The 27,683-nt window shown below is 42.5% G+C and overlaps 1 protein-coding gene and 1 long non-coding RNA gene across 5 annotated transcripts in view; both read right to left on the reverse strand.

The window, feature by feature from the left end:
- LOC132540421 (uncharacterized) overlaps positions 1–27,683 on the reverse strand; it is a 216,491-nt gene that overhangs the window by 25,537 nt on the left and 163,271 nt on the right. The window lies entirely within an intron of this gene.
- DDR2 (discoidin domain receptor tyrosine kinase 2) overlaps positions 1–27,683 on the reverse strand; it is a 158,776-nt gene that overhangs the window by 25,537 nt on the left and 105,556 nt on the right. For 3 of the 4 annotated variants that reach the window (XR_009551612.1, XM_007533311.3, XM_060198096.1), the window contains 8 exons: positions 18,487–18,589; positions 17,113–17,344; positions 16,668–16,815; positions 16,188–16,293; positions 8,984–9,167; positions 5,065–5,305; positions 2,327–2,389; positions 1,174–1,304 (listed from right to left, as the gene is read on the reverse strand). Coding sequence is in view for 3 of the 4 variants with exons in the window: in XM_007533311.3 (XP_007533373.3) it covers positions 1,174–1,304; positions 2,327–2,389; positions 5,065–5,305; positions 8,984–9,167; positions 16,188–16,293; positions 16,668–16,815; positions 17,113–17,344; positions 18,487–18,589 (1,208 nt within the window). In the remaining variant the exon portion in view is untranslated. Of the gene's footprint in view, positions 1–1,173; positions 1,305–2,326; positions 2,390–5,064; positions 5,306–8,983; positions 9,168–16,187; positions 16,294–16,667; positions 16,816–17,112; positions 17,345–18,486; positions 18,590–23,057; positions 23,147–27,683 lie in introns of those variants that run through there. The other variant, XM_060198097.1, reaches the window with a different exon arrangement.

A 27,683-nucleotide genomic window follows, 5' to 3' on the forward strand; every position in this document is an offset into this window, starting at 1 on the left:
CGGCATTCCTTAAAAACATTTAAGCCTGTTCCATTCCATTTTTCTTTACTGTGTCCATTTTGATATAAAGGGAAAGGAGGAGATGATGCTGAGGAATTATTCTGATGCAGTCTCTGCCCCCAAGGTTTTACCATGTCCCGCAGTGTCCCCTTTGACCAATCCTGCCCGACACATCACCCCTGGTTATTGCCCAATAAAAGTCCCCTCACTCCCCCTCCCCCTCTCTGGGCCCTCGGCTCTCTTGCTCTTTCTCTCTCTGGGCTCCTTCGGGTCGCACGCTCTCTCTCTCTACGTGGTGAGGTAGTGGGGACAGCCATTGTCGGCTGACTCCACGTGGCCTGAGCCACCCCCCATCCTATAATAAAGATTTGTGTACCCCACTTGTTCCAGACCTCCTCTCTCTCTCTTCTCCGTGGTGCAGCCCGACACCTGGCCACAACAACAACAGACATAGGAATAGAAAGATGAGAGAAGTGAGTAGGATATTAGTTAGGCTGGGGGTGGTTATATTCACACATTACCACCTAGTGCCATCACTACACTTATAAACAAGCAAACAGCAAAGAGAAGAGAAGAAATAAGGCCTCCAGAAATTTTAGCTAGGTATCAGCAGTGCATCAAAATTGATTACTATTTTTTTTTTCTGAGCCAGGGCCTCATCCATCCATGACTTCACTGTTCCTAGATGACCATTTCATTCAGAAAGAGATAGAGAGAAGGACAGACACCACAGCATCAGAGCTGGTGTCATGGCACCTCCCATATGGTGTCAAGGCTTCCTTTTTTTTTTTTTAACATAGAGAAGGGAAGGAGAGAGAGAGGAAAAGAGAGGGTGAGGAGAAGGCTAGGTAGACAGAAAGGGAGAGGGAGATATGGAGAGACAGACAGAGGGAGAGAGAGAAAGGAGAGAGATGCCACAGTAGCAAAGCTACTGTTGACATTATCAGAACCAGGTTTGAAACTGAATCACACACAGGACAAAGCACCACACTATCCAGATGAGTTATTTTGTCATCCCCATATTTGTTTATTCTTTCCTAAATCCTCTTAGCACCATGTTTCTCCATGCCTTTGCTTCTCAGTAGCCTGGGCCAGCTCTCTGGCCACTGATACATCCTGGAAGTGTGCCTTTCACTCCCAGAGGACAGTCAGGGGCTATCTGCATCTCCTCACTTTCTCCAGCATCTTCTGCCAGAACTGCCTCCAGAGGATGATGACAATGATGGCCAGAAGGATGAAGATGATGGCCACCAAGCAGCCGATCAGGATCCGGGTGTTGCTGTCATCAACCTTAAGCATTGGATCTGGGGCCAGGAGGGGAAAAATGGAAAATGTTATCATCTCATGGGACCAGGAGAAGCATGCAGAACTGAACTGGGTCTGGGGATAGAACCTGCTCCTTTCAGATTCTTCAAGAAGCCTCTGGTCATGTAGCTTTGCCACATGCACATGACCCCGGTTTGAGTCCTGATCCTTCCTCACTACAATAAGGAAGCTTCAGTGCTGTGGTCTCTTTCACTCTATCTTTGCTTCTCTGTTTCTATCCTTAAAAGAAGCCACCAGCACACTAATTTTTTTTAAAGATAGAGAGTGAAATAAATCACAGCACTGAAGCTTCCCTCAGTGCAGTGGAGGCTGGGATTGAAACTGGGTGGCACACATGGCAACAGTCAGGCTTTTTTCTTGGTCTTGTAATTCTACCCTGACCTTGTCGCTGTACACTAATGCCCCCTTCGTGGACAGCTCCTCCTCTTGTGCATCAGGATGGACAATGGGATATTTCACCCATTCTTTCCCCCAGTTGTGTCCCTTTATTGTCCCAGTTAGAGTCCTCAGGCTCCTAATAATGAACCTCAGTGAATAGCGGGGGCAGAAGTACCTTCACCAACCCCATTCTCTGAGACATGTTACTGAAGAGGACAGTCTTCTTAAGACTGGACTATGTAATCCCCAGGTTGCTGGTTTATATGGTCAGCAAGTGTGTAAAGCCATGGGGACACTTCTCCATGTTTCTCTCCAACTAGAGAGACCAGTGTTCTGTTTGAGAGCCTCCCATATGTCTACTGGCCTCACACAATGGGCTCTTTCCAGGTTCCTTGTCCCATGTGGCCAGGATTTATGGAACCATCTGGACAGCTGTAGACTCTGTGACAGCTGGAGATTCACAGGCACCAGCAGTGACAGCTGTCTGTTGAGTCCTGAACTTTGCCCTATCTTTCCAGAACTCCTCGTCACCTGGCACCAACCCCCCTGCATGGACAGCCATCCCTTTGAAGACCTCCACTCTCTTTCATCATCTTCCAGGAGGTCCTGGAGTCACACCTACCGTAGGTGGTTGGTGCCACAGGCAAGGTGGGCAGGGCTCCAGAGTTGTTGTACATTGCAGCATCTGTGACAAAACAATCATTTTATGAAAGGGTTTTCATGAAGCCTCATTACCCTGGCCCTTTTCTTAGTCAAATCAATGACTTTATTTTATACAAATTTATTTCTTTATTTATTATTGATAATAAATAGAAGGGGTCAAACTCATGCTTTGAGGTCCAGTGTTTTAGCTGCCATACTAGACATTCTTTTAAGTGACTTTGACCTTCATCCTTAGCAGGTCAGTTGTGGACAATAGAGCACCTTTGACTGTGGTGTAGCAATTTCTAAAACTAGACTCCAAGACAGCATTTATCAGATTACTGTTGGTGACTAACTTTCCCTTCTTGTTTGTCTAGTTAGGGGGTCAAGAGCTAGAATATGCACATCCTCTCCCTTTTTTTATTGTCACCACAGTTATCACTGGGGTATCCACTGCTCTTGGAAGCCTTTTTTAATTTGGTAGGACTGAGAGAAAATGAGAGAGAAGAGAAAGGGGGTAGAGAGAGAAAAAGAGACAGAGAGACACACAGCAGCACTGCTCCACCACTTATGAAATTTCCTCTTTGTAGGTGGGGACCAGGGGCTTGAACCCAGATCCTTTGCATAGTAACATGTACTCAATTGGGTGGATCATTGCAGACTGCTGTATCTCCCTTCTAAAAGGTACAACCACCCAAATTCCATTGTTTCTTCTTTCTAGCACTATAATATAAATAAGGAGGTACTTTTCAGAACTGGATCCCAGTGAAATGTAATACTATCATGACAAGGAATTTAAACCTCAGGATTCCCCAGGAGACTAAATGATATGGAGGCCATGATTAGATAAGCACTTGTTACTCTGCAGAGAGAGCCTTAAGGATGAATGAAATTGAACCTATTGTCCCCCAATTAACACTTACAATGCAAGTGTTAAATCAGTACATTGTAAACTTCATCTCTTATGTTAATCTTTCCCTTCAGAGCTAGATCAAGTCTTATGCCCTTGGCTTGGGAGGGGGCAAGGGAGGGGAGGGGGAGGAATAGGAGGAGGAGAAGGCAGAGGAGAAGAATGAAAGAAGGAAAAGGAGAATAAAGAGGAAAAGAAGGAGGAGGAGAAGGAGAAGGAAGAGGAAGAGAAGAAAGAGGAAGGAAGAGAAAAGAAAGGAAGAGGAGATTGAGAAACAAAAATTGTTTTACATGAAGAGACACCTCAGAGCTACTGTAAAGGAAATACACTAGCACAACCTTGTCTTGATTCTCACCCAGTCACACCAACTGCAAGAAAACATTATTAGAGGGGGGCAGGCAGTGGCACACAGGGTTAAGCACACATAGTATGAAATTCAAGGACCCCATGCAAGGATCCTGGTTTGAGCCCCCAGCTTCCCACCTGTGGTGGGTGAAGCAGGTCTGCAGGTGTCATCTTTCTCTTCCCCTTTTCCTCTCAATTTCTCTCTGTCCTATCCAAAGAGAGTGAGAGAGGGGTGGAGAGAGAGAAAATGGCCACAGAAGCAGTGCAGGCTCTGAGCACCAGTGATAACCCTGGAGGCAAAAATTTAAGAAACACTTTTAGACAATCAGGGACACATGAATGTGTGTTACAAGGCCAATTTGTACTGTGAGGGATTTATTTATAGGGTCCAGGTGGCAGCACACCAGGTAAAGCACACATATTATACTGTGAAGGATTTATTTATGAATAAATGTTAGTGGCTATAAGGGAATTGTTCTTTTGAAGGTGCTATGATATTTCTTTTTATATGAGAGAGAGGGAGAGATTGACCAGAGCACAATTCAGTTCTGGCACATTGTGGTGCTGGATTCAGCCTGGAGCCTCTGTGTCCCCATACATGTGGATCCTGTTTTCTAATGTTCTAATGCACTGAGATATCTTCAAAGTCCAAGATGACGTAATTTTGTGGTCTAAAAACTTTGGTAATATCATCAAACACTACCTCAGACTTGCTGTAAACATAACAGCAGAAGTGATGAAACAAAAATCAGTGATGGACCCAGTAGAGTGTACATGCTACCATGCACAGAGACCTGGGTTCAAGTTAGTCTCCACTTGTATGGAGGAAGTTTCATGAGTGGTGATCAATGCTGCAGGTATCTCTCTTTCCTTTGATACCCCTTTTATTTTTTTCCCTCTATCCTACCGAATAAAATAAAGCAAAACAAACAAGGCAAAATAAAAAAAAAAGGAAGAAAGAAAGAAAGACCACTGAGAGCAGTGGAATCTTCATGCAGACACCAAGCGCTAGCGATAATCCTGGTGGAAATAAAAACACTTGGGGTGGGGTGGCTGGCCAGTGGTGCACATGGTCAAGCACACACATTACCATGCACAAGAACACAGTCTTATCTTGTGCAGGGGAAAAGTTTTATGAGCTATAAAGTAGTGCAGTGCTGCAGGTCTCTTTGTTTCCTCCTTTCCTCTCAATTTCCCTCTGTCCTATCAAATAAATAAATAAAGCAAAAATAGTGGTCAATATATGATGATTGGGCAATTAATTGCTCTTTACCTTTGTGTAAAGAAGTGTTCACAGCATGAATAGCTGTGCTTAGGTGTGTTTCCTCTGACCTGGCTTAGTTTACACAAAGGGTTGGTGCATGTCACACATCATGCCCCCCACACACACACACACACACTCCCTGTGAGCCTACTCCTTCACCACTCCTTGTCTACCTCCCTCTGGTTCCCCAGCTCCCAACCTGATTGGAAGGTGATCTCACTGAACATCAGCCAGGTATCAGCAAAGTAGTACTGGCACTTGATGGCACTAGCCATGCGGTGGTGCAAGGGCACGGTGACAAAGCGAGCACTGGGGTTGACGTCATCCAGGACCAGGGGGAAGGACACAGCGTTGGCTTCCCACTCGGCCTCAGAGCGGAAGTAGCACTGCACCTCCTTGAAGATCTTCACACCCTTTGCAAACATGTTGTTGCAGTGGACCTGGTGTAGAGAGACAGATGTAGGAGTGATAGCTGGATGGCTGCTGCTGGGTGGTGTGGGGACACTGCAAACCAACCCAGTAGATGCTGGCTGGCCTGCCTCCCTGAGCACCTCCCTTGGGAAAGAGTTATTCTGCAGGCTATGGGATTTTCTCTCCTGCTACTTCATGAGGTTAATGATATGGTAGTCTCCAACTTGAGCTTCCAAAGGACTGACTATGGACTGTCTAATAGGGTTATGGGGGAAAAGATGGCCGAGGATTGATCAATCAGGTTGAACTTCACTCCAGAGTCTGGGAATAGGACAGCCTCAGGAACTCCAGTCTCCGCACCCTTCCTGATGGTCTTACCCCTGGTTATAATGAAGAGTTGTGGGAGGGGAAAAGGCTTGGGGCCATTGCCCCTTCTCTGATTGTCACCAAATGTAGCCTCTGGCTCTGTCTCTCTCTCTCACCTCCACCCGTATAAAATCTGAACTCCTTTGAGGAGTTGGGTTTGACCTCCTCACACCTGAAATAATGATGATGATTTAACATATTATTTTTCTTGTTTTTAGATAGAGACTGAAGGACAGAGTGAAAGGGACCATAGCTCTGATTTCCTCCAGTGTGGTGGGAGTACCTTGCAAAGCAGCACATTACTCAAGTGAGCTATTTCACTGACCCTAGAACACATTCTGTTCCTTCAAGACTGGGATTATGAAACTCAAGCCTGGGATTAGTCAATAAAACATTTATCCTTCCTGCAAAAAAGCCTTCTTGTCCATAAACTGATACATGATGGGGCCAGGTGGTGGAACACCCAGTTGAGCACACAAGTTACCATGCACAAGGATGGATGGGGTTTGAGGCCCCATTCCCCACCTGTAGGGGGGAAGCTTAATGAATGGTTAAGCATATCTGCAGATGTCTATATTTCTCTCTCCCTTTCTGTTTTCCCCACCCTTCTCAATTTATCTCTGTCTCTATCAAATTAAATAGAAAGGGGTGGAGAAAAAAAATGGCTGCCAGGTGCAATGAATTCATAGTGCAGGCACTGAGCTGCAGCGATAGCCCTGGTGGCAAAAACAAAATGAAACAAACAAACAACAAAAACCAGGACAGTAGCCTGGAGATGGCAGTAGATAAAGTGCTAAACTCTCAGATATGAGGTCCTGAGTTCAATCCCCAAAATCACATGAGCCAGAGTGTTACTCTGGCTCTCTCTCTGGCTCTCTTTCTCTCTCACCCCTACTTCCATAAGTTTAAAAAAGAACACCTTAAAATAAATGATACTAGACAGAAGTTCTCACACCCTTAATCTCAAGTCTATAGTCCTCTCAACACTGTGGGCCTCTACCCATAATCAAGCTATTCTAAAGTGAGGTAAGATGAAAAACTTCATGCTACTTCTTCCTGGGATATGCCAAATCCAGTCCATGCTCTTTAATGGGTTGAGGGACAATCCAAAAATGTCACACAATCCCAAACACTTCTGTATTTCCATTGAGAAGTTCCACTCCTAGTTCCAGGTATTATAAGAATTCTATCAGCTAGAGGCACAGAATCCCCCGCCCCTCTTTCTCTCTCCCTCGCTGTGTCTTTCCCTTCACTGAAGTTTAGGGAAAGCCATACTGGTCAGGGTACCCAATCTACATCATGGATATTGTTTGAGATGAGAAAAAGAGATGACTTACAGGAAACTACATTCACTGACCTGCCACTATGACACTTTTCCCACCAGTAACATTCCAAAGCAGCTTTTCTATAGCATCTGCTGTGTTTGACAGCCCTCAGAAAAGATAATTCCTGTGACTTAGTCCCCTTGGGATTTTAATAATATCTCCTCTGGCTTAGTCTCCCCTAGAAAATGGAGCTTTTGTGCTCACTACACCGTGAATTTATTTGTTAAAATATTTCTTACAAGTTTACTTGTTCAATTATTATTATTATTGTTATTATTATTGCCAAAGCACTGCCCAGCTCTGTCTTGTGGTGGTGCTGGGGATTGAACCTGGGACTTTGGAGCCTCAGGCATGAGAGTCTCTTTGCATAACCATTATACTACCTCCCCTATCACTACTTACATTCATTTTATAAGACAGACAGACAGACAGACAGGTCAGCATATTCCTCTAGCACATGCAGTGCAAGGGATCACTCGACTGGTTGAGTCCTCTGGCCCAGCCCTCACTCCCAAGTTTAAATACTCTCTAGGTTGGAAAAGAATCATTGTCCTCCTGGAAATGTATTTCAGTGTCTTGCTTTGGTTTTGAATGTGTATCTCTTTAATTGTCTCCTGTGCCCCCATCCCCTTTTCTGGACAATACAAGACTGCCATTTACTTTTAGCTACTAAGCAATGATTACAAAAATTTAATGACTGAGGACAGCAACCACATACACTCCCAAAGAACAAAGTCACAGACTATTTGTATATCCAGAGACTGTGAAAATGAAAATGTCCAACTCCCTGTTTTCCAGTGAAGAGGCAGGGACTCATTGAGGGTTGATGGACTGGCAGTTGTTCAGAAACCAGCAGGAACTGGGTCCAACTCAGTGCTCTTTCCATATACCCGACCACACAAGGGGGCAAGCCACTGCCACTTCTCCATTTGATTCTCCTTTGAACGTTCTAATGATGAAAACATGCACTAATACCTCCCTTGGTATGAAGTAAGCATTCCAATTTGTGGAAATACAAGTCACTGGAGAGAGGCTAAGAAAACAAAGAAACGCCATCTACAGTGTCAATAGATTTTTCAGCTGTTTTGAACACTGCAAAGCGATGGATAAATAGCCTGTGGGAAGGCAATAATTTTTGCTACAGATATTTTGGGAATTCTCCTGGAATGCAAATACATCACCTAGCACTTAATTCTTTTATGGATTTAGATATCCCTCTAATAAATACAGTAATATAGAAGATGTGTTAATATAATCGAATGGTCTCTTTTAACTAGATTTCAGGGAGTAGCTGGGAAGTAATTTGCTTAGCTGGCAAAAACAATTTCTTCTAAGACACCAGTGACCTGAAAATCATCTCTCAGAAAAATTAAAATATGCTAGAGGCTTCCTTGGTCTTGGGAAAATTAGTCCTTAGCTGTTTTTGGAAACTTCTATTGAAAAATACACTTAGGAATAATTCTAATTTGCTGCACAGTAGCTAAATAAGAGCTGCTGGGACTCAGAAAGATTGAAATCTATTAACTAAATGTTCAAACTTTGAGAGTTTAAAAACATTTTTTTTTAATTTGTGGAACTAGGCTCCCCCAAAGGCAAATGATGAACTGATGGGCATGATCTATCATCTGTACATTATTCAGCAATATAATTACATTTCCTTTTGTTCCTATTCATCTTCTCCTCCTCCACTCCCCCAAGTCCTGTGAAGACTACTGTGTGCACACAACTGAACACACATAAGTTTTGCAAGGATAGTTGAAGGGTCATCCTGGAGGCACAAAATGGCAGACTAGGCAAGTGCTGGTCCTGTTCTCTTCTTAAACACTAGAATACCACCAGACAGAGGACCAGAGACTTAGGTGATTAATGCAGCCCCTTACTGATGAATGGAGAAATGAACCAGAGTGAAGAAGTGTCCTGGATAGTGCCCAGCAGTAGTTAGGAGCTGGTTGGTCCATCCTACCCTGGAACTGTCTTCAGGGGGACCAAGGTCTCCATGACTCCCATTTCACTGACCTTCATAGTGGTGAAGTTCCGGATGCGGTCAAACTCGAATATGATCTCTATGTAGCCATTGGTGACGCTTTCGTTCCGCCAGCCCACATAGTCATATCCAGGCCACACATGGTACTCGTGGGTCTGGGTGAAATCATCCAGGCCTGACACCCCATCTGTCAACTGGCCTAGCCCTTCTGTCATGCTGCTTAGGCCCCAAGAAAAGGGAAAGAGGAGCCAGGGTTAATCATACTCTTCAGCCTTTAGGTTCATGATTAGTCAACAATTTGTTTGGCTTTATATGTTAACTCTTATTTCAGCTACCAGGTTCCAGATGCTGCCATGATGTTAACCAGACTTCCCTGGACAGATGACCCCACCAATGTGTCCTGGAGCCCCATTTCCCCAGAGCCCCACCCCACTAGGAAAAGAGAGAGACAGGCTGGGAGTATGGATCATCCAGTCAACGCCCATGTTTAGCGAGAAAGCAATTACAGAAGCCAGACCTTCAGCCTTCTGCACCCCATAATGATCCTGGGTCCATACTCCCAGAGGGATAAAGAATAGGAAAGCTATCAGGGGAGGGGATGGGATACAGAGTTCTGGTGGTAGGAACTGGGTGGAGTTGTACCCCTCTTATCCTATGGTTTCTGTCAGTATTTCCTTTTAATAAATTTTTTTTTTTTTTTTTTAAATATCATACCCTACAGGAAAAGCTTCTTCCCTGTGGCTTCGCCCTAAGTTCTGTAAGAGCTGACTGATTACCCTGAGGTAGCCTAAGTATTATGGAAAGTCCAATATATTTATTCTGTATTAGAATAGCTTATGAATGGATTTTTGTGAAGTACTGGATGCTTATCAAAACTTTTAGATGATCTTTTATTTTCAAGGAAAACCTTTCTATATTACACTGTTCTTACCCTCCCCCCTCCCCCTTTTAAGAAAGTGACAACGAAGAGGAGGCAGAAGAAGAAAGTGAAAGAGATCAGAGCACCAAAGCTTCCTTTACTGTAGTGGGGGCTGGGCTTGAGCTATGGTTGCATACATGACAGTGACAGTGACAGTGACAGTGCACCCTCAAAGTGAGCTGTTTCACAGGCCCTCCTCGCCTTTTCCTGTGTACTAAACATATATCTTTATTTATTATTTTTATTTAATTTATTTATAAAATAAAAAGTAGACAATATCGACAGACCATAGAATAAGAGGGGTGAAATTCCACACATTTCCCACTACCAGACTTCCATATCCTATTCACTCCATTGGAAGCTTTCCTATTCTTTATCCCTCTGGGAGCATGGACCCAGGATCATTATGGGGTACAGAAGGTGGGAGGTCTGGTTTCTGTCATTGCTTCTCTGATGGACATGGGCACTGACAGGTCGATCCATACTCCCAGCCTGTCCCTATCTTTCCCTACTGAGGCAGGGCTCTGGAGAGGTGGGGCTCCAGGACATATTGGTGAGGTCGTCTGTCCGGGTCAGGTTGACATCATGACAGCATCTGCAACTTGGTGTTTGGAATGTGTATTCCTTTTTTTCCCTCCTTTCTTGTGGGACTCAGTTCATTAGTTCTTGTAAAATGGGGTTGATTGTGGCAGATTCCTTTAGTTCTTAATATTTGAGAAAACCTTTATTTCTCCCTCATATTTGAAGGATAATTTTTCAGGATACAATATTCGTGGCTGGAATTTCCTCTCCTTTAGAACTGTGAATATGTCATTCCACTCTCTCCTTGTCTCTAGAGTTTGTGAAGAGAAACCTGATGACAATCTTATAGCTCTGCCTCTGTATGTAACTTCTTTCCTTTCCCTAGCAGCCAGCAAAATTTTTTCCTTGTTATTGACTTTTGATAGTTTTACAACAATGTGCCTTGGTGTTGGTCTTTTTGTATTTATAAATCTGGGTGATTGTTCGGCCTCTTTTTTAAAAAATATTTATTTTATTTATTTATTCCCTTTTGTTGCCCTTGGTTTTTTTTTTTGTTTGTTTGTTTTGGTTATTATTGTTGTCATTGTTGTTGAATAGGACAGAGAGAAATAGAGAGAGGAGGGGGAAGACAGAGAGGGGAAGAGACCCAGATAGGCACCTGCAGACCTGCTTCACCGCTTGTGAAGCGACTCCCCTGCAGGTGGGGAGCTGGGGGCTTGAACTGGGATCCTTCCACCGGTCCTTGCACTGTGCGCCACCTGCGCTTAACCCGCTGTGCTATAGCCCGACTCCCTGTTCTGCCTCTTGAGTGAGAATCTAAACATGTATCTTTATGTTGCTAAGCCAGTATTGTTGCCTCCATTTGTGCAATACTCTCCCACTGATGAGTCTGTGAGTGAATGCGGGAAGATCACAGTAGATCATCACCCTTGCCCACCCTAAATGGATTTGCTGGAATTTTTCTTCATTCTCATTGGACATCATGTTGCCACTTTTCAGTGCATCTAGTTCAGGGACATCAGTCACACTCTCTCCTCCCCACAGCTCCAAGAGCTCAATTTAATATTGAACTAAATGGCATAAAGAGAAGGAACTGATGCCAAATTTCAGTACCAGAGCATAGCTAAATCTAGTAAAATGTTAGTTTTGTGTCCCACATGGAAGCCTTCCTGCTCCAGGTATTAAAGCTTTACATTGAATGAGGCAGGTTGTTAGAATTTGACTTCTGGATGGATCTGTATGTATTTATATGAACTGAACAGCTGAAGGATATATAGAAGGCTCTTTCCTTTTTTAAAGAAGAACTTCAAAAAATAAATTAATTAAAAAAAAAAAAGAAGAAGAGCTCATACTGTGAAACTTCTCTCTCCCACATCCTGTATCTCAAGCTCTGGAGTTCCATCAGGAGCTTCTGAGATGAAGAGACTAAATGGCTAAGAGTGATTGTGTGCCAGCCTTACTGTTACATTAAAAACATGTTTATTCATTGAAAGATTTTTGCTGAATTACAACCTATTTTCTTGCCACCAAGGTGATATTACAAGGGTTCAGTTGCCTGTATGACTCTACTGCTCCCATTGGCCAGTTTTTTATTTTTTAAATATTTATTTATTATTGTTACTTTTAAAAAATACTTATTTGTGTATTTTCTCTTTTGTTGCCCTTGTTGTTTTTTATTGTTGTTGTAGTTGTTGTTGTTTTTGATATCGTCGTTGTTGGATAGGACCAAGAGAAATGGAGAGAGGCAAGGAAGACAGAGAGGGGGAGAGAAAAATAGACACCCACAGACCTTCTTCACCACCTGTGAAGCAACTCCCCTGCAGGCTCGAACTGGGATCCTTAAGCCAGTCCTTGTGCTTCATGCCATGTGTGCTTAACCCGCTACCTGACCCCCTACTATTGTTATTTTTAAAATATTCCTTTACAAATGCATGTTATTGTTAGACTTTGTTGATTTATTTTGAATAGAGACAGAGAAATTGAGGAAGAGGGTGAGATAGAGATAGAGCAAGAGACACCCGCAGCACTGTTTCACTGCTTGTGAAGCTTCTCCTCTGCAGGTGGGGACTGGAGGCTTGAACCCAGATCCATTCACACTATAATGTGTGTGAAAAGGACCACCTAACCCCTTTCCATTTTTTTCTTTTAGATAGAGGGTGAGAGACAGAGAGAAATTGAGACACAGAGAGGAGATACACTGCAGCACTGATCCACTACTTATAAAAGCTTCCTTTCGCTGGCATTCCTGTATAGTAACCCATGGCTCACACCCAGGTCTTGTGCATGGTAATGTGTGAGCTCTATCAGGTGAGACATCTGCAGCACCCCCACCCCATCCCACCTCCACCTATACTAGTTCTGTGGTCTTACTATCCACAGTGACAAGGCCCTAAAATTATTTTCCAAGGTTTGCCATGGTTTCCATCTCTCTAAAGATCAGAAAGCTTAGGGAACAGATTTATTTGCAATAAATATATTTCCCAGCAGCCTACAGTTAACTAGTCTGGTGGTCCTTCCCAGACATTCTCCTAAACTCTGCCAACAGAACTTCTTTGCTGTCAGGTGACCCTCTGCCCAATTCAGCCAGCCTGGTTACTCTGTGTGTGAAAGTGCCACTCAGCCTTGAGGCCTGGTTTAGATCTTATCTAGTCATTACTGATCCTCCAATCTGACAATGTCTTCTATGCAGTGAATGCTACATCTTTGCAAAATGATTTGTCTACATATTTTTATCATTCCTAGCCAATAGGAGTAGCTCAAATCATGAATCCTAGTGTTTCACTTCCAACACTGTGCTTTCTGCTGGAGCGCTCAGGATGACTCTTACTCATATCCTTCTATCACAGTCACTTATTTCTCATATGAGCTCCATTCCCAACAGTAAGTTTCTCAAATATAGAATTAAATACTTTATTATGGGGCTGGGAGACAACTCAGTGGGCAAAGTGCAAGCCTTACTACAAGGCCCTGGGTTTGATCCCTGTACAGCATCCAGGGATGCTCCATGGATGATGAAGCAGTCCTATAATCTTTCTCCCCTCTCTCTACCTCTCCTCTCCTTTGTCCTCTTTCTTTCTCTAAGCAGGTAGAATTTTTAAAAAAGACTTCATTATAATTGAACACCTGTCACATAGAGCTAAAATCCCTTGTAAAAAATGTAACAGTCCATGAGCAATGGCTGATTAAACTAAACAGAAATCAACACACTTCCTGTTTCCTCCATACCTTGAGTATAGGCCAGTGGGGGTGTGGTGGAGTCAAATGACGCCAACATGGTTTCAAAATGAGAAACAACAGTGACTAAGTAGATGGAAAGGAAGTGACTAGGATACTGAATGACTCAAGAGCTTTACCCAGAGAGTGGTAGTTTGTAAGATGGGGTAGTTTGTTCTTTCCAATTAAGCCAATGGAGGTACTAGAATGTCACATTCTTATTTCTGAGACTCATTCATCTCTCACCACCATCCAACCTGAACTACACAAGGGTATAACTTCTAACAGACTCCATCTCTTCTAAAGAGGAAAAAGGGAAGGGGGCAGGGAAGAGAGAGGAGAAGAGGAGTGGAAGATTGGCAAGTGGAATATCTTACACCAAGTCCTATATTCTACTGTACCTGACTCTACTTCTCTCCACCACTACTACCCTCGTTTTATCTGTTATTAATAGTATGCTACAAGATTGTAAGATTACAGTGTATAGTTCCACACCACACCCACCACCAAAGTTCTGTGTCCCTACCCTCCTACCTGCCAAAGATAACCACTATAATTCTCATAAGTCTTAGAAATAAGTTTGCTTGTCCCTTCTTCTCCTTCTCCTTCTCTTTCTCCTTCTTCTCCTTCTCCTTCTCTTTCTCCTTCTTCTCCTCCTCCTCCTCCTCCTCCTTCTTCTTCTTTTTTTACTTCTTTTTCTCCTCCTTCTTCTTCCCCTTCCCTTCTCCTTCTTCACCATCATCTCCTTCTCCTCCTCCTTCTCCTCCTCCTCCTTCTCCTCCTCTTTCTTCAATTTCTTCTTCGTTTTTTAGCAAGTTCATATGAATGTAATATCTTGATTCCACATTAGAGAAACGATCTGGTAGTTGGCAGTTGTCTTTTATTTCTTTACTTATTTAGCTAAGCATAATCACCTCCAGTTCCATATAATTTGTCCCAAAGGATGCAATATCATGTATTTTGGTCATAGCATAGTCTAACCTATAACTTGTTTAGCCAGTCATCTGTTGATGGGCATTTATGCCATTTCCATTTTTTGGCTATTGTGAGTAATATAGCTATAAACACAAGGGTGCATATTCGAATATGTGTTTCCACATATTCCACATAATATGTGTTTCCTTCAAATTAGTGTTTCCAGTGTCTTTTGGATAAATACCTAAAAGGTGGTATTGCTGGATCATAAGGTAATTTTATATTTATTTTTCTGTTTATGTTTTTTGGTTTTTCTTTTTTCTTTTTTTATATTTATTTATTCCCTTTTGTTGCCCTTGCTTTATTGTTGTAGTTATTGCTATTGTTGTTGTTGGGTAGGGCAGAGAGAAATGGAGAGAGGAGGGGAAGACAGAGGGGGGAGAGAAAGACAGACACCTGCAGACATGCTTCACCACCTGTGAAGTGACTCCCCTGCAGGTGGGGAGCTGGGGACTCGAACCGGGGTCCTTACACCAATCCTTGTACTTTGCGCCACGTGTGCTTAACCCGCTGTGCTATCGCCTGGCTCCCTTCTTTATTCTTTATAAATTTTTTTATTATATTTAGTTTTTATTGAATAGAGACAGCCAGAAATTGAGAGGGAAGAGGGAGATAGAGAGGAAGAGAAACAGAGAAACACCTGCAACCCTGCTTCACCACTTGAAAAGCTTTTCCTCTGCAGGTGGGGACCGGAGCTTCAACACAGGTCTTTGCACATTGTAACATGTACACTCAAAGAGGTGCACCACCACCCAGCCCTGGTTTTTATTTTCTCTAGAGCACTGTTCAGATTTTATTTATAGTGGTCTAAGGGATTGAACCTGGGACTTTAGAGTCTTAGGCATGAGAGTCTCTTTGCATAATCATTGCACTATCTACCCCTTGCCCATATTTTTCTTAGTTTAAGGACTTCCAAAGTTTAAAGTCTTCCAAAAAGGGCACCAGTTTGCGTTCCCACCAGCAGTGTAGCAGAGTTCCTTTTCCCCCCATAATCTCTCTGACATCTGTACTGTGACCATCCCTCTATTGGCCTTTACACATTTCCCCAGCTTTACTGCTATAGTCACTCTAGTTCTCAATGCTTTTTTAAATTATTATTATTTCCTTTGCCTCTTTCTAACTGTTCCCTTTGTTTCAATTATTCATCATCTCAGAAACATACTTTGTCTACTGCAAGCAGTCATAGTTTCCCTTATTTCTCAATTTCTGCAGCACTTATACTCATGGGTTTATTCTTCCTGAAATTATTTTCTTGTCCAATGTATTCCCCTAACAACTTCAATTATCCTGACTCTTTGTCTCTATAAGTAGGTCCTCATTTGTGTCAGAACCTGCCCTGGTTTGAGGGTCTAAAAATATTGCTACCATACCTACAAAGTTTAGCTCTCACTTTTTATAATGTATTGTTTTCCTTGCATTTGTCTCCCCAAATTTATTGCCAATAAAGATTAAATACTTTACTTCATTTAAATTATCTCATAGTCAAGTACAGTTTTTAAGTAATCACTGGTGGGTTGAGAAGCTAATTATTAAACCCAAACCATAACAAAACATTTTTTTCTTCTGCCATTTTCCCACTCCGATGACCAAAGTTTCCCAGAATTCACCTGTACCCAATGGCTCCATCGTAGACAGAATCATTCAGATAAATGATGGAGCCTCCAGGGAGTACAAACTGCTGTCCAGCTGGAGCATTGTAAGACACCAAGCCATCTGTCAACAGAGAAGTGGAAACAGAGAAATGCCAAAGCCTTTGTTAAAAAAAAAAAAATAGTAAGCCTGCTGCTCAGACCAACTCTCCCATAGAGCCACCTGTAGCTTTCAGGGCTCCATCTTGGGTGCCATGTTGTGCATGAATCTACCCAGGGCCTAAATTGGTAACACTGATCAAGTGACTCTGAATGTTCTTTTCCATGGTTGAGGCACCAAGTCCTGGTATATCAACACTGCTCCTTTCTGTACCTCAGACTGGAAGGAATTACTTTGTTCCAGGGATAATCAAGCCCATCACATTTTGATTTGATTGCTTATTTTCCAGGGGTGATTGGTTTTGATTAGGTCTATATGCCTTCCATCTAGAGACCTACCCAACCAGACACAACCATAGAGTTCCACCCTCATGCACACGTTCATGGAGTGGTCGGTGACTGGAATGAAGCGGACGAATCTGGCCACTATGGGTGGTTCCAAGTCCTTTAGGAAAATGTCATAGGGGTTCCTATTCCCATCCAACACCTGAGGAGAGAGAAGTAGATGTATGAGAAGATACCATGAAGTCATACCAACTCTCCTCATCCCCAAGTCATCACTACTTGGAAGGATGTTCAAAGAGCAAGATGAATTCACTTGGTGTTTGCAGCAGCCTTGATAGTCCTCTCTGCTCCTCTCTCCATCCTTGCTCATCCTGGTTCACACATTCACAAAAGCATGCCAGGTCTGAGGAGAGGGGACACACATATCTATGTGGCTAAGCGGTATACGTCCTCTTCTAACGTAAGCCAAACTATGTTACTAGATGTCTTCTCTTCCTACCTGTTTCCCATGCCGGTTCCGCCAAGAAATCCAACGTGTCCCATCACGACTGTAGTTGATCTTGTACATGGGAGCAAACTCAATGCCATGGCCCCCTGCATGACGTCCCTGGGTGCCCACCAGCGTGATGAAGTGCAGACTGCGAAGGTCAATCTGCAGAAACTCCTTCAGGTCATCAGGCTCCACTGAAATCTCTGGGCACCAAGCTCCATCCCCTTCTTCTGAGTCCAGCCTTGAGTAGTGATATTGAGGAACAGGGAAATCAAGGGTTGGTTCTCAATCTCCAGTAGGCAACTGGCCTGTCCTGACCCCCCAACCAAAGAGGTTTGGGGGTCTTTCCACCACTGCCCTACATGATTCCTTCTGGTGTCCCCAGGGAACACAGAAAAAGTCATCACCTAGGGAGCCACACCTTTCAGAAGACAGGGCATCTACTTCCAGTCTGATCTAGAGACATTGAGGGGCATGAAATCCTTTGTGCCTCCATCATATCAGTTGTCATCCTTTCTCCTATATCATCACATAACCATGTTGAAAACTTGTTGCTCTGATATCAACTTACAAGAAGAAGAAGGACAGGACCATGAGGTTTCTAGGGAGTTTTGTAATGCAGTGGAATTCAGAGAGGTGGGGTAAACACTGTGCACAGCTCAAAGTCATGGACACCCAAAGGGACATGAAGGTAAAAGCACACTGGGGACAAGTATATGATCTGGACTCATTCTATTGCCTGCAAGTTGAGCTACCAGTGAGCAAATCTGTGGTTCATTCAGCATCCCCTCAAATGTACCCTTTCTCACTGAGGTCACCTATTTATTGGAGCTCCCTTGCACACCCCAACCACCATTTTACACCACATACCAGGGTCAAAATTATGAGAATGTTGGCCTTCAGTTTTCATGGGCTCATGTTTTATGGGTGATTTCAATTGAACTCAAATAAATACTTTGCTCAAATAAAAGAAATTAGATTCCAGAAGGAGGAGAATTTAGCCCACAAGTTGAGTCACTTTTGATAAAGGAGTTTATTCCCTGGGGGACCCTATATATCAGACCACTGGACCCACTGAATTCTGTGTAGGGTGAGGAGGGTCTTTGTGAGTGTGCCTGAAATACAGGAAGAACTTATTGGGGACCTTATCTGTTGGGGAGTCCAATGCTTTGTACTATGAATGGTGTTTCACAGACATTGTTGAGAAGGTGGGTGTCCTAACTCCAGTGATTCATGTAACTGCTTCTACATAGCCTTCCCAGGCCCACAGTGATGTCTGTTTCCAGCAATGCTCACAGGGAGAAGGTAAAACCTGGAGTCAGTCTCCATGTTCAGGAATTCTGTCCAGGCTGGAGCTTGGGCTTCCAGGGCCTCTATTCTCACCTTCCATATTTGGCGGCTGTGGACTCTGACCACTGGCTGGAGGCTGTGATGTATTCATCTGGGATGTGACCCCCAGACATGCCCAGAGGGTAGCGGCACACAGCTAGATAGAAGAAAGCCAAAGAGAAAAAAGAGGGTATGATTTCATTTTTATTTTCAGAAGCCCAGGGAAGAATGCAACTATTGCCTGGGCAGGAATAAAGAGGACTTGACCAAGTCCCTCTCTGAACCCAGTGTGGACACCTCCTCAGTGGTACTGCCTCCAAACTCAGGAGTAGTCACTCTCCCAACAATGACCTTCAGTGAAGCCTACCTCTGGGTTCAAACCATTGCAAATGATGTCAAGGACAGATTATAACATGCTGGTCTTGTTTCTCCTTTGGTGATAATGGTGTAAATGGTCATCTCTGACTCATGAGCATTATGTTTGGGTTTCTCGTTAAGAACATGAACTTCTGGAGAAGGGGTTCCACCTGCACCAAGAGAGCTACAAAAACCGGATTCACTCTCTTGAATAAAAGAATAGAATAATAGAGGCTGGTCAGTGGCACACCAGTTAGAGTGCACATATTACCAAGCACAAGGATGAAGGTAAAAGCCCTCTGTCCCCACCTGCAAGGGGAAGCTTCATGAGCAGTGAAGCAATGCTGCAGACAGATGTCTTTCTTCTGCCCTCTCTATCGCTTCTTTCCCTCTCAGTTTCTCTTTGTCTCGATGAAAGAAAGAAAGAAAGAAAGAGAGAGAGAAAGAAAGAAAGAAAGAAAGAAAGAAAGAAAGAAAGAAAGGAAGGAAGGAAGAAAAAAGAAAGGAGAAAAAAAGAATGGGGGGGAGTCCTGAGGGACTGAAAAGAATGATGGATTTGTTGTGTAGGCACTGAGTCCCAGTGATAACCCTGGTGGCAACAGACAATTAGATGAAGAAGAAAAAAAAAGAAAATTGGACTATTGTATGAAACATGGGGTTTTGATATTGTGGCTGTCAGACAATAAATACCAGGGGGCTCTGAGAGACAGGGACAAAAGTATACCTAGCTCTCTACTACTGGTTATCCTGGGCTCCTGGGGGAAGTGGGGTGATTGAGAACCCAGGCAGGGTAGAGGGCCTGACTGAGGAGATGATAAGAACTAGAGCACTTAGGAACTAGTGCTGCCAGATAATATACAGGATGCTGAGTCAAATTCTAATTACAGATAGAGCAGCCTGGGAGTAATAAAGTGTTAGGCCCTGATGTATGAGGTCCCAAGTTTGACCCCTGGTATTGCATGTTCCAGAGTGATGCTCTGCTTCTCTAGCTCCCTCCCTCTGTTTATCTCACATTATCTCTAGTAAATAGTTATAAAATTTTCAGATATACAACAAATGATTTTGTCTGTGGTCATACCACCTTGATTATACCCAATCTCATCTGACAACAAATAATTTTTAATATAAATACATTATAGGCAATACAAGACACATAAATAATCAGGGAAATAAAAACTTGATAAGGGGAAAAGCAACCATTTATAACAGATCTGAAACTAATACAGAAGTAAGAATTGAAAAAAGGAGCATTAGGACAATTAGAATTGTGCTGCATGTACTCCAAAATGCAATGAGAGTTATAGATGACACAGAAAAGATGTGAACAAGAATTCTAGAGTGAAGCATTCATACATTGAGTGGGATTCCAGGTAGATTATACACTGATGAAAAATGTATCCAAGATTAGTGAATTAAAGAACCAGTAGGGGCTGGGTGTTAATATTCTGGTTAAGTACACACAATACCATGGACAAGGACCTGGGTTTGAGGCCCTGGTCCTCACCTGCAACGTTTCACAGGTGGTGAAGCAAATACTTCAGGTGCCTCTCTGTCTCTCTTCCTATTTTCCTCTCCCCTCTCAACTTCTCTCTGTCCTAGCTAATAAAGAAAGCAAAACAAAACAAAAAAAATGGGGGAGGGGTGAGAGGGTTGCCCTCCAGGAGTGGTGGATTCATAGTTCAGGCAGTGGGGGGAAAAAGAAGCAATAGGAAGTATTCCGAATGAAGAGACAAAAATAAAGTAAATGAATAAAAACAATACTACAACTTACAGATAAATCCCAATATGACACATGAATCTAGAGGATGTCCATAGGTGTTGGCCTTACTTCTGGGCTCTTAATTCTATCCCACTGGTCATTTATGTTCTAGAACCAAGCAGTTTTGATGACAGTGGCCCTTACTTAGAACATGTTAATATAAAGTTGTTATTGCAATCATCAATCCTGATAAAATACTAGGATTTATTTATGTGAACACTAAGTTAGAAGAAGAAGAAATCCAGAAATCAATTTTTTTACTATAGCAACAAAACAATAAAATATCTAGGAATAAACCTAGCCAAAGAACTGAAAAACTTGTATATTGAAAATTCTGAGTCACTATTCAAGGAAATAGAAAAAGACACAAAGAGGTGAAAAGATATTCCATGTTCATGGGTTGGAAGAATATAAATCTAAATAAATATAAATATATTCATCAAAATGAATATACTACCCAGAGCCATATAAAAATTTAATACAATCTCCATCAAGATTCCAACCAAAATTTTTAGGAGAATGGAACAAAAGCTACAAATGTTTATATTGAACCAGAAAAGATATAGAATTTCCAAAACAGTATTGAGAAAAAAGAACAGAACTGAAGGCATCACACTCCCAGATCTCAAATTGTATTACAGGGCCACTGTAATCAAAACTGCTTGGCAATGGAACATGAATAGACACACTGACCAGTGGAATAGAATTGAGAGCCCAGAAGTAAGCCCCCATACCTATAGACATCTAATCTTTGACAAAGGTGCCCAGATTATTAAATGGTGTTGGAAAAAATGGTTGAAACACGCAAAAAAATGAAACTGAGCCACTATATTTCACTAAATAAAAAAGTAAGTTCCAAGTGGATCAAGGACTTGGATGTTAGACCACAAACTATCAAATACTTAGGTGAAAATATTGGCAGAACTCTTTTCTGCATAAATCTTAAAGACATCTTTAATGAAACAAACCCAACTACAAAGAAGACTAAGGCAAGTATAAACCTATGGGACTGCATCAAATTAAAAAGCTTCTGCACAGCAAAAGAAAATTAGACCCAAAGATACCCCTCACAGAATGGGAGATCTTTACATGCCATACATCAGACAAGAGGCTAATAAGCAAAATATGTAAGAAGCTTGCCAAACTCAACAACAAGAGAACAAATAACCCTATCCAAAACTGGGGAGAGGACATGGACAGAATATTCACTACAAAAGAGATCCAAAAGGCTGAGAGATAGGGAAAAATGCTCTAAGTTACTGATTATCAGAGAATTGCAAATAAAGACAATAGTGAAATACCACTTCACTCCTGTGAGAATGTCATATATCAGAAAAGATAGTTGCAGCAAATGCTAGAGAGATTGTGGAGACAAAAGAACCCTCCAGAACTGCTGGTAGGAATGCAAATTGGTCCAACCCCTGTGGAGAACAGTCTGGAGAACTCTCAGAAGGCTAGAAATGGACCTATTCTATGACCCTATAATTTCTCTCCTGGGGGGACATAACCTAAGGAACCAAACACAACCATCCAAAAAGATCTGTATATACCTATGTTCATAGCAGCACAATTTGTAACAGCCAAAAACCTGGAAGCAATCCAAGTGTCCAACAACAACCGAGTGGCTGAGCAAGTTGTGGTATGAATACACAACAGAATACTACTCAGCTATTAAAAATGTTGATTTCACCATTTTCAGTCCATCTTGGATGGAGCTTGAAGGAATCAAGTTAAGTAAGATAAGTCAGAAACAGAAGGTTGAATATGGGATGATCTCACTCACAGGCAGAAGTTGAGAAACAAGATCAGAAGAGAAAACACTAAGCAGAACTTGGACTGGATTTGGTGTACTGCACCAAAGTAAAAGACTCTGGGGGAGGGGGGTGCAGGTCCTGGAACATGATGGCAGAGGACCTAGTCAGGGTTGTATTGTTATGTGGAAAACTGGGAAATGTTATACATGTACAAACTATTGTATTTACTGTTGACAATAAAACATTAATTCCCAATAAAGAAATATGAAAGAATACTAGGATTAAATTATTCCAATCACTAAAGAGATAGTAATTGTGTAAGTTTATGGAGATACTAATTATTGCTACTATAGCAATCACATTACAATGTATAAATGTGTCAAGTTAACAAGTTGAGCACCTTAATTTATACAATTTTTAATGTCAAATATATTTCAAAACATCACAAAAGTTGTACTTGCAAGATACTTTGAAAAGCATTTTCCCAAGTAATGGCTATAATAGCTCTTCTGTAATATATTTAAGGAAGTAAATAAAATACAGGAAATAAAGATGTTTAAAAGACAATAAATAAAACATTACTAAGTTGTGGCACAATCTCAAAAATCCTAGTATACACACACACACACACACACACACATTTTTTAAGATGAAAGAGGAAGACAAAATCATTTGAAAATATAGTAGATGTGATTTTCATGTTTGAAAATTATAAGCCTAAAAAGTTAAAGCATATAAAGAACAAAGATACTTACACTACTGCCCATCATAATCCATACTGTTTAAAACAGTTGATAAAAACAAAAACTTTAAAGCACCCAGGAGGAAAAGACAATTGTAAATAGAAAACTGAAACTAAAAATGATAATAAATAATGGGTTTAAACTTGGCCCCAAATGCACTGGAAGAAGCTTTGGTGCTATGATGTCTCCCCTTCTATTCCTCTATTCCTGTGTCTCTCTTTCTTTTTTTTTATTTTTAAAAATTTTTATATTTATTTATCTGTTTTCCCTTTTGTTGCTCTTGTTTTTATTGTTGTAGTTATTATTGCTGTTGTTGTTGTCATCGTTGTTGGATAGGACAGAGAGAAATGAAGAGAGGAGGGGAAGACAGAGAGGGGGAGAGAAAGAGAGACACCTGCAGACCTGCTTCACTGTCTGTGAAGTGACTCCCCTGCAGGTGGGGAGCTAGGGGCTCGATCCGGGATTCTTAGGTTGGTCCTTTGGCTTTGCGCTTAACCTGCTGCACTACTACCTGACTCCCCTGTCTCTCTTTCTGTGCTACCACCCGACTCCCCTGTCTCTCTTTCTATCTGTAAAAAGTTGGCTCACAACAGGGGCAGTGAAGCCCTAGTGAAAATGACAAAAATTGACCATACTGATTGGAGAGATAGCATGGCAGTGATATAAAAAAAAATTTTCATGCCTGAGGTGCCAAAGGTCCCAATTTCAATTCTCAGCACTACTATAAGCCAGAGCTGAGTAGTGCTCTTTTGTAAAAATAAAATAAAATTGAATTAAAAAGTTAACCAGGTGCCAGCTGGTGGTGCACCTCATTAAGTACACACATTATCATGAGCAAGGACCTGGGTTTGAGCCACCACTCCCTGCCTACAAGGGGGAAGCTTCATGAGTGGTGAAGCAAGTAATACAGGTGATTGTCTCTCTTCTTCTCTATCTCCCTCTACCCTCCTAATTACTTTCCGCCCTATCAGATTTATTTTTGAAGAAGAAAAATCAAGAAAAAATGGCCACCAGGAGCAGTGGATTTGATGTGTGGGCACCAAGTCCTAGTGATAACCCTAGTGGCAAATAAATAATAAAAAATTAATCACATCAATAGTTTTATTAAATATAAGAGGTCTGAGGGCCAGGGGTGGTGATCATGTGCAAAGACCTGGGTTTTGAGCCCCCAAACCCCATTTGTAGGCGAATACATCATGAGCAGTGAAGCAGGCCCACAGGTGCCTTCCTCTATCTATCTATCATCTATCTATCTATCTATCTATCTATCTATCTATCTATCTATCTATCTGTCTCCCTTACCCCTCTCCCCTCTAAAGTTCTCTCTATACAAGTCAACAAAAAATAGAATGAAACACACACACACACACACACACACACACACACACACACACACACACACTTAAGCTTCTGGGTTTCAGCGCCTATATGACATCTCCACTGTTCCCAGTGGCTATTTGCTTCTTTTTCTTTTCTTCTTCTTCTTCTTATTTTCTAATAGAAAGACAGAAAGAAACATAAAGAGAGACAGAAAGACACCTGAAGCACTGCTTCACCAATCATGAAGCTTCTCCCCTGCAGGTGGGGATGGGGGACTTGAACCCAGGACTTTATTCATTTATTATGAGTAGAGACAGAGAGATTGAGAGGGCAGAGGGAGATAGAGAGGGAGAGATACAGAGAGACACCTACTCCACTACTTGTGAAGCTCTTCCCCTGCAGGTGGGGACCAGGGACTTGAACCTGGGCTCTAGTGCACTGTAATGTGAGCATTTAACCAGATGCATCACCACCTGGCCCCCAACCCAGATCTTCACGCAGGGTAATGTTTGCACTCTACAAGGTGTGCCATCACCTGGCCTCCATCCTTTGAACTTGGGTGTGCACATGACAAAGATAAATTGTAACTTATGAAAGAATAGGAAAAGAATTTTCAAGAGAATAATGGGATGGCCAAGCTAATACCAGAAATAATAGACTTCAAGACAAGGATTAAAGATCGTATTTCACAGTGATAAAAGAATTAACCCATCAGTAACACACAACACTCTTAAATATGTATGTTCCTACTAAAAGAATGTCACATCAAATGAAGGAAAATTAAAAAAGGTTGTCTTGGCATTTTCCACATCATAGACAAATGAACTAAGGAATAGTATTATTTTACCAGTTTCTGACAAATGTGTGATTTTTTTTTTCCCCCCTCGTAAGAGCAACTCTGGGCCATGAGGAAATGAAGCATTGGATTGTCAACTTCTTAAGCAATTTGGAATGTGAAACTGAAGGGAGGAGGAAGGATGAGGAAAGGCTGGCAGTGAGGCCAAGTGGGTGAGACCAAGGGCATGTCAAGGTCACTCTTAGAGTTCTGCCTGGCCCCGCGCTGTTTTTCTGTGTGGACTTCAACTTGGTCTGCACTGGTCCCTCCTTGGTTACCCACTTGGGGGTTTCTGAATGTGACAAATTCAGCACTATGAACTCTTGGGAAGGGAGAGGCTTCTAAAGGACGCTCCCTTACATCTCTTTGACCCAGTCCAGGCTACTAAACACTTGCTCTGGTGCTTGGGACAAAAGTTTAGCCATCAGTCAAATAAAATGTGTTTTCTGTCACTGCCACTCATTGCCCCTTACCCCACCCCCAACCCATGTCTGCCTTCGCTAGGAATTCCTGATGGGGGACTGACTAGTCAGGTCAGGCACTCCTGGTCCCTTTGTTTATAATCCACGCATTATTTTGTGTTTCCCACAAAAGAACTCTTCCTTCACTGCTGGTAGGAATGTAAACTGAATCACCTTTGAACTTGGGCTGTGCACATTTCAAAGCAATGTACTATCCAAGTAAGCTATTTTACTGCCTCTTCCCCACCACAAATTTTAATTTATTACTTTTTTTTTTATGGTGGTGCTAGGGATTGAACCTGAGACCTCAGAGTCTTAGGCATGAAAATAATTTGCATAAACATTATGCTATCTCCCCTATACACACACACCCCTTTTTTTTTTTTTTTACTGTTTTCAGCCACCAACTTGCAGATGCTACCATGATGCCTTCCCTAGGCAGATGACCTCACCAATGTGTCCTGGAACCTCATCTTTCCAGAGCCCTAACTCATCAGGGAAAGATAGAAACAGGCTAGGGGTATGGACTGACCTGCCAACATCCATGTTCAGCAGAGAAGCAATTATAGAAGCCAGACCTCCCACCTTCTGCACTCCATAAAGAATTTTCTAGACCATACTTTCAGAGGGATAAAGAATAGGGAACCTTCCATTGGAGGGGAGGGGATACGGAACTCTGCTGGTGGGAATTGTATGGAATTGTACCCCTCTTATCCTATAATCTTGTCGATCATTATTAAATCACTAAAAGGCAAGAAAGGAAGGAAGAAATCAGGGGAAAGGACAGGATGGGACATGAATATACCCTTATTCTATCCCTGTAGAAGTGAGGTCACTAAAGGGTGAGGAGGCCCTACAGTGGAGGGAGGTGACACTGGCAAGTGAGCAAGATGCGCTAACACATATTTTGAAGGAGATGTGAAATTGTACCCACGGGAAACTGTAGTCTTGTAAAACATTTTCTTGATTAGAAAATAAAAAGAAATGTTCAAGTGTTGGGATTATGGTGTAGGCACTGAGTCCCAGTGATAGCCCTAGCTGGAGGAAAGAAAAAGTTCAGGGTACCTAGGAAGCCCAAGGCCTCACCCTCAGCTTCTCCCAAGCTCAGCACATAAGAGTCTTCTTACTGGGGGTGGGGCTAGGGGTGCATCTGGTTGAATGCACAAATTACCATGCACAAGGCCAAGCCCGCAGCCCCCACCTGCAGGGGGAAGTTTCATGAGTGAAGAAGCAGGGCTGCAGGTGTCTCTCTTCCTCTCTCCCTCTCTATATCCCCCCACCCCTCTTGATTTATCTCTGTCTTATCAAAGAAGAAACAGTCTTGCACCTATAAGTACAGAGAAATAGAGGAGTGTAGAAAGGTGAGGAACAAAGGAGTTGGGCGGTAGCGCAGCAGATTAAGCGCAGGTGGTGCAAAGCACAGATACCAGCTAAGTTTGAGCCCCCAGCTCCCCACCTGCAGGGGAGTCACTTCACAGGCAGTGCAGCAGGTCTGCAGGTGTCTATCTTTCTCTCCCCCTCTCTGTCTTCCCCTCCTCCATTTCTTTCTGTCCTATCCAACAACAATGACATCAATAACAACAGTAATAACTACAACAATAAAAGAGCAACAAAAGGGAATAAATAAATAAATAAATATTTTTTTAAAAGGTGAGAAACAGCAAGGGTGTTGGAATTAGAGGCCCCACTGCAGAAAAGCACCTCTCAATGTCACCTGCCCAGTCATCCTGGTGGTTTCCGTAGGTTTCAACTCCCCACCAGATTTTTGGGAAGAAGAGCCAACTCTCTTCCAGTTTCTTGAAGTGGAAAAGTACCAGCAGGGGTGGCAGTGTACCAGGTGGGGCCTCAAGCTGCCCAGGCTCTGGGGAGATCCAACAGGCAGGCAGGCAGGCAGGCAGGAAGGGCGAGAAGCAGCTGCCATAAGCCTAGCTTCCCTAAAATTATTTGCACACAGCACTGCCAAGGCCATGAGCTGAAAGGGCTGCTTGTAGCATGCTGTTTGCAGTCTCTTTGCTAGATCCA

This window comes from Erinaceus europaeus, chromosome 9 (genome assembly GCF_950295315.1).
Source record: "Erinaceus europaeus chromosome 9, mEriEur2.1, whole genome shotgun sequence".
Classification (NCBI taxonomy): domain Eukaryota; kingdom Metazoa; phylum Chordata; class Mammalia; order Eulipotyphla; family Erinaceidae; genus Erinaceus; species Erinaceus europaeus.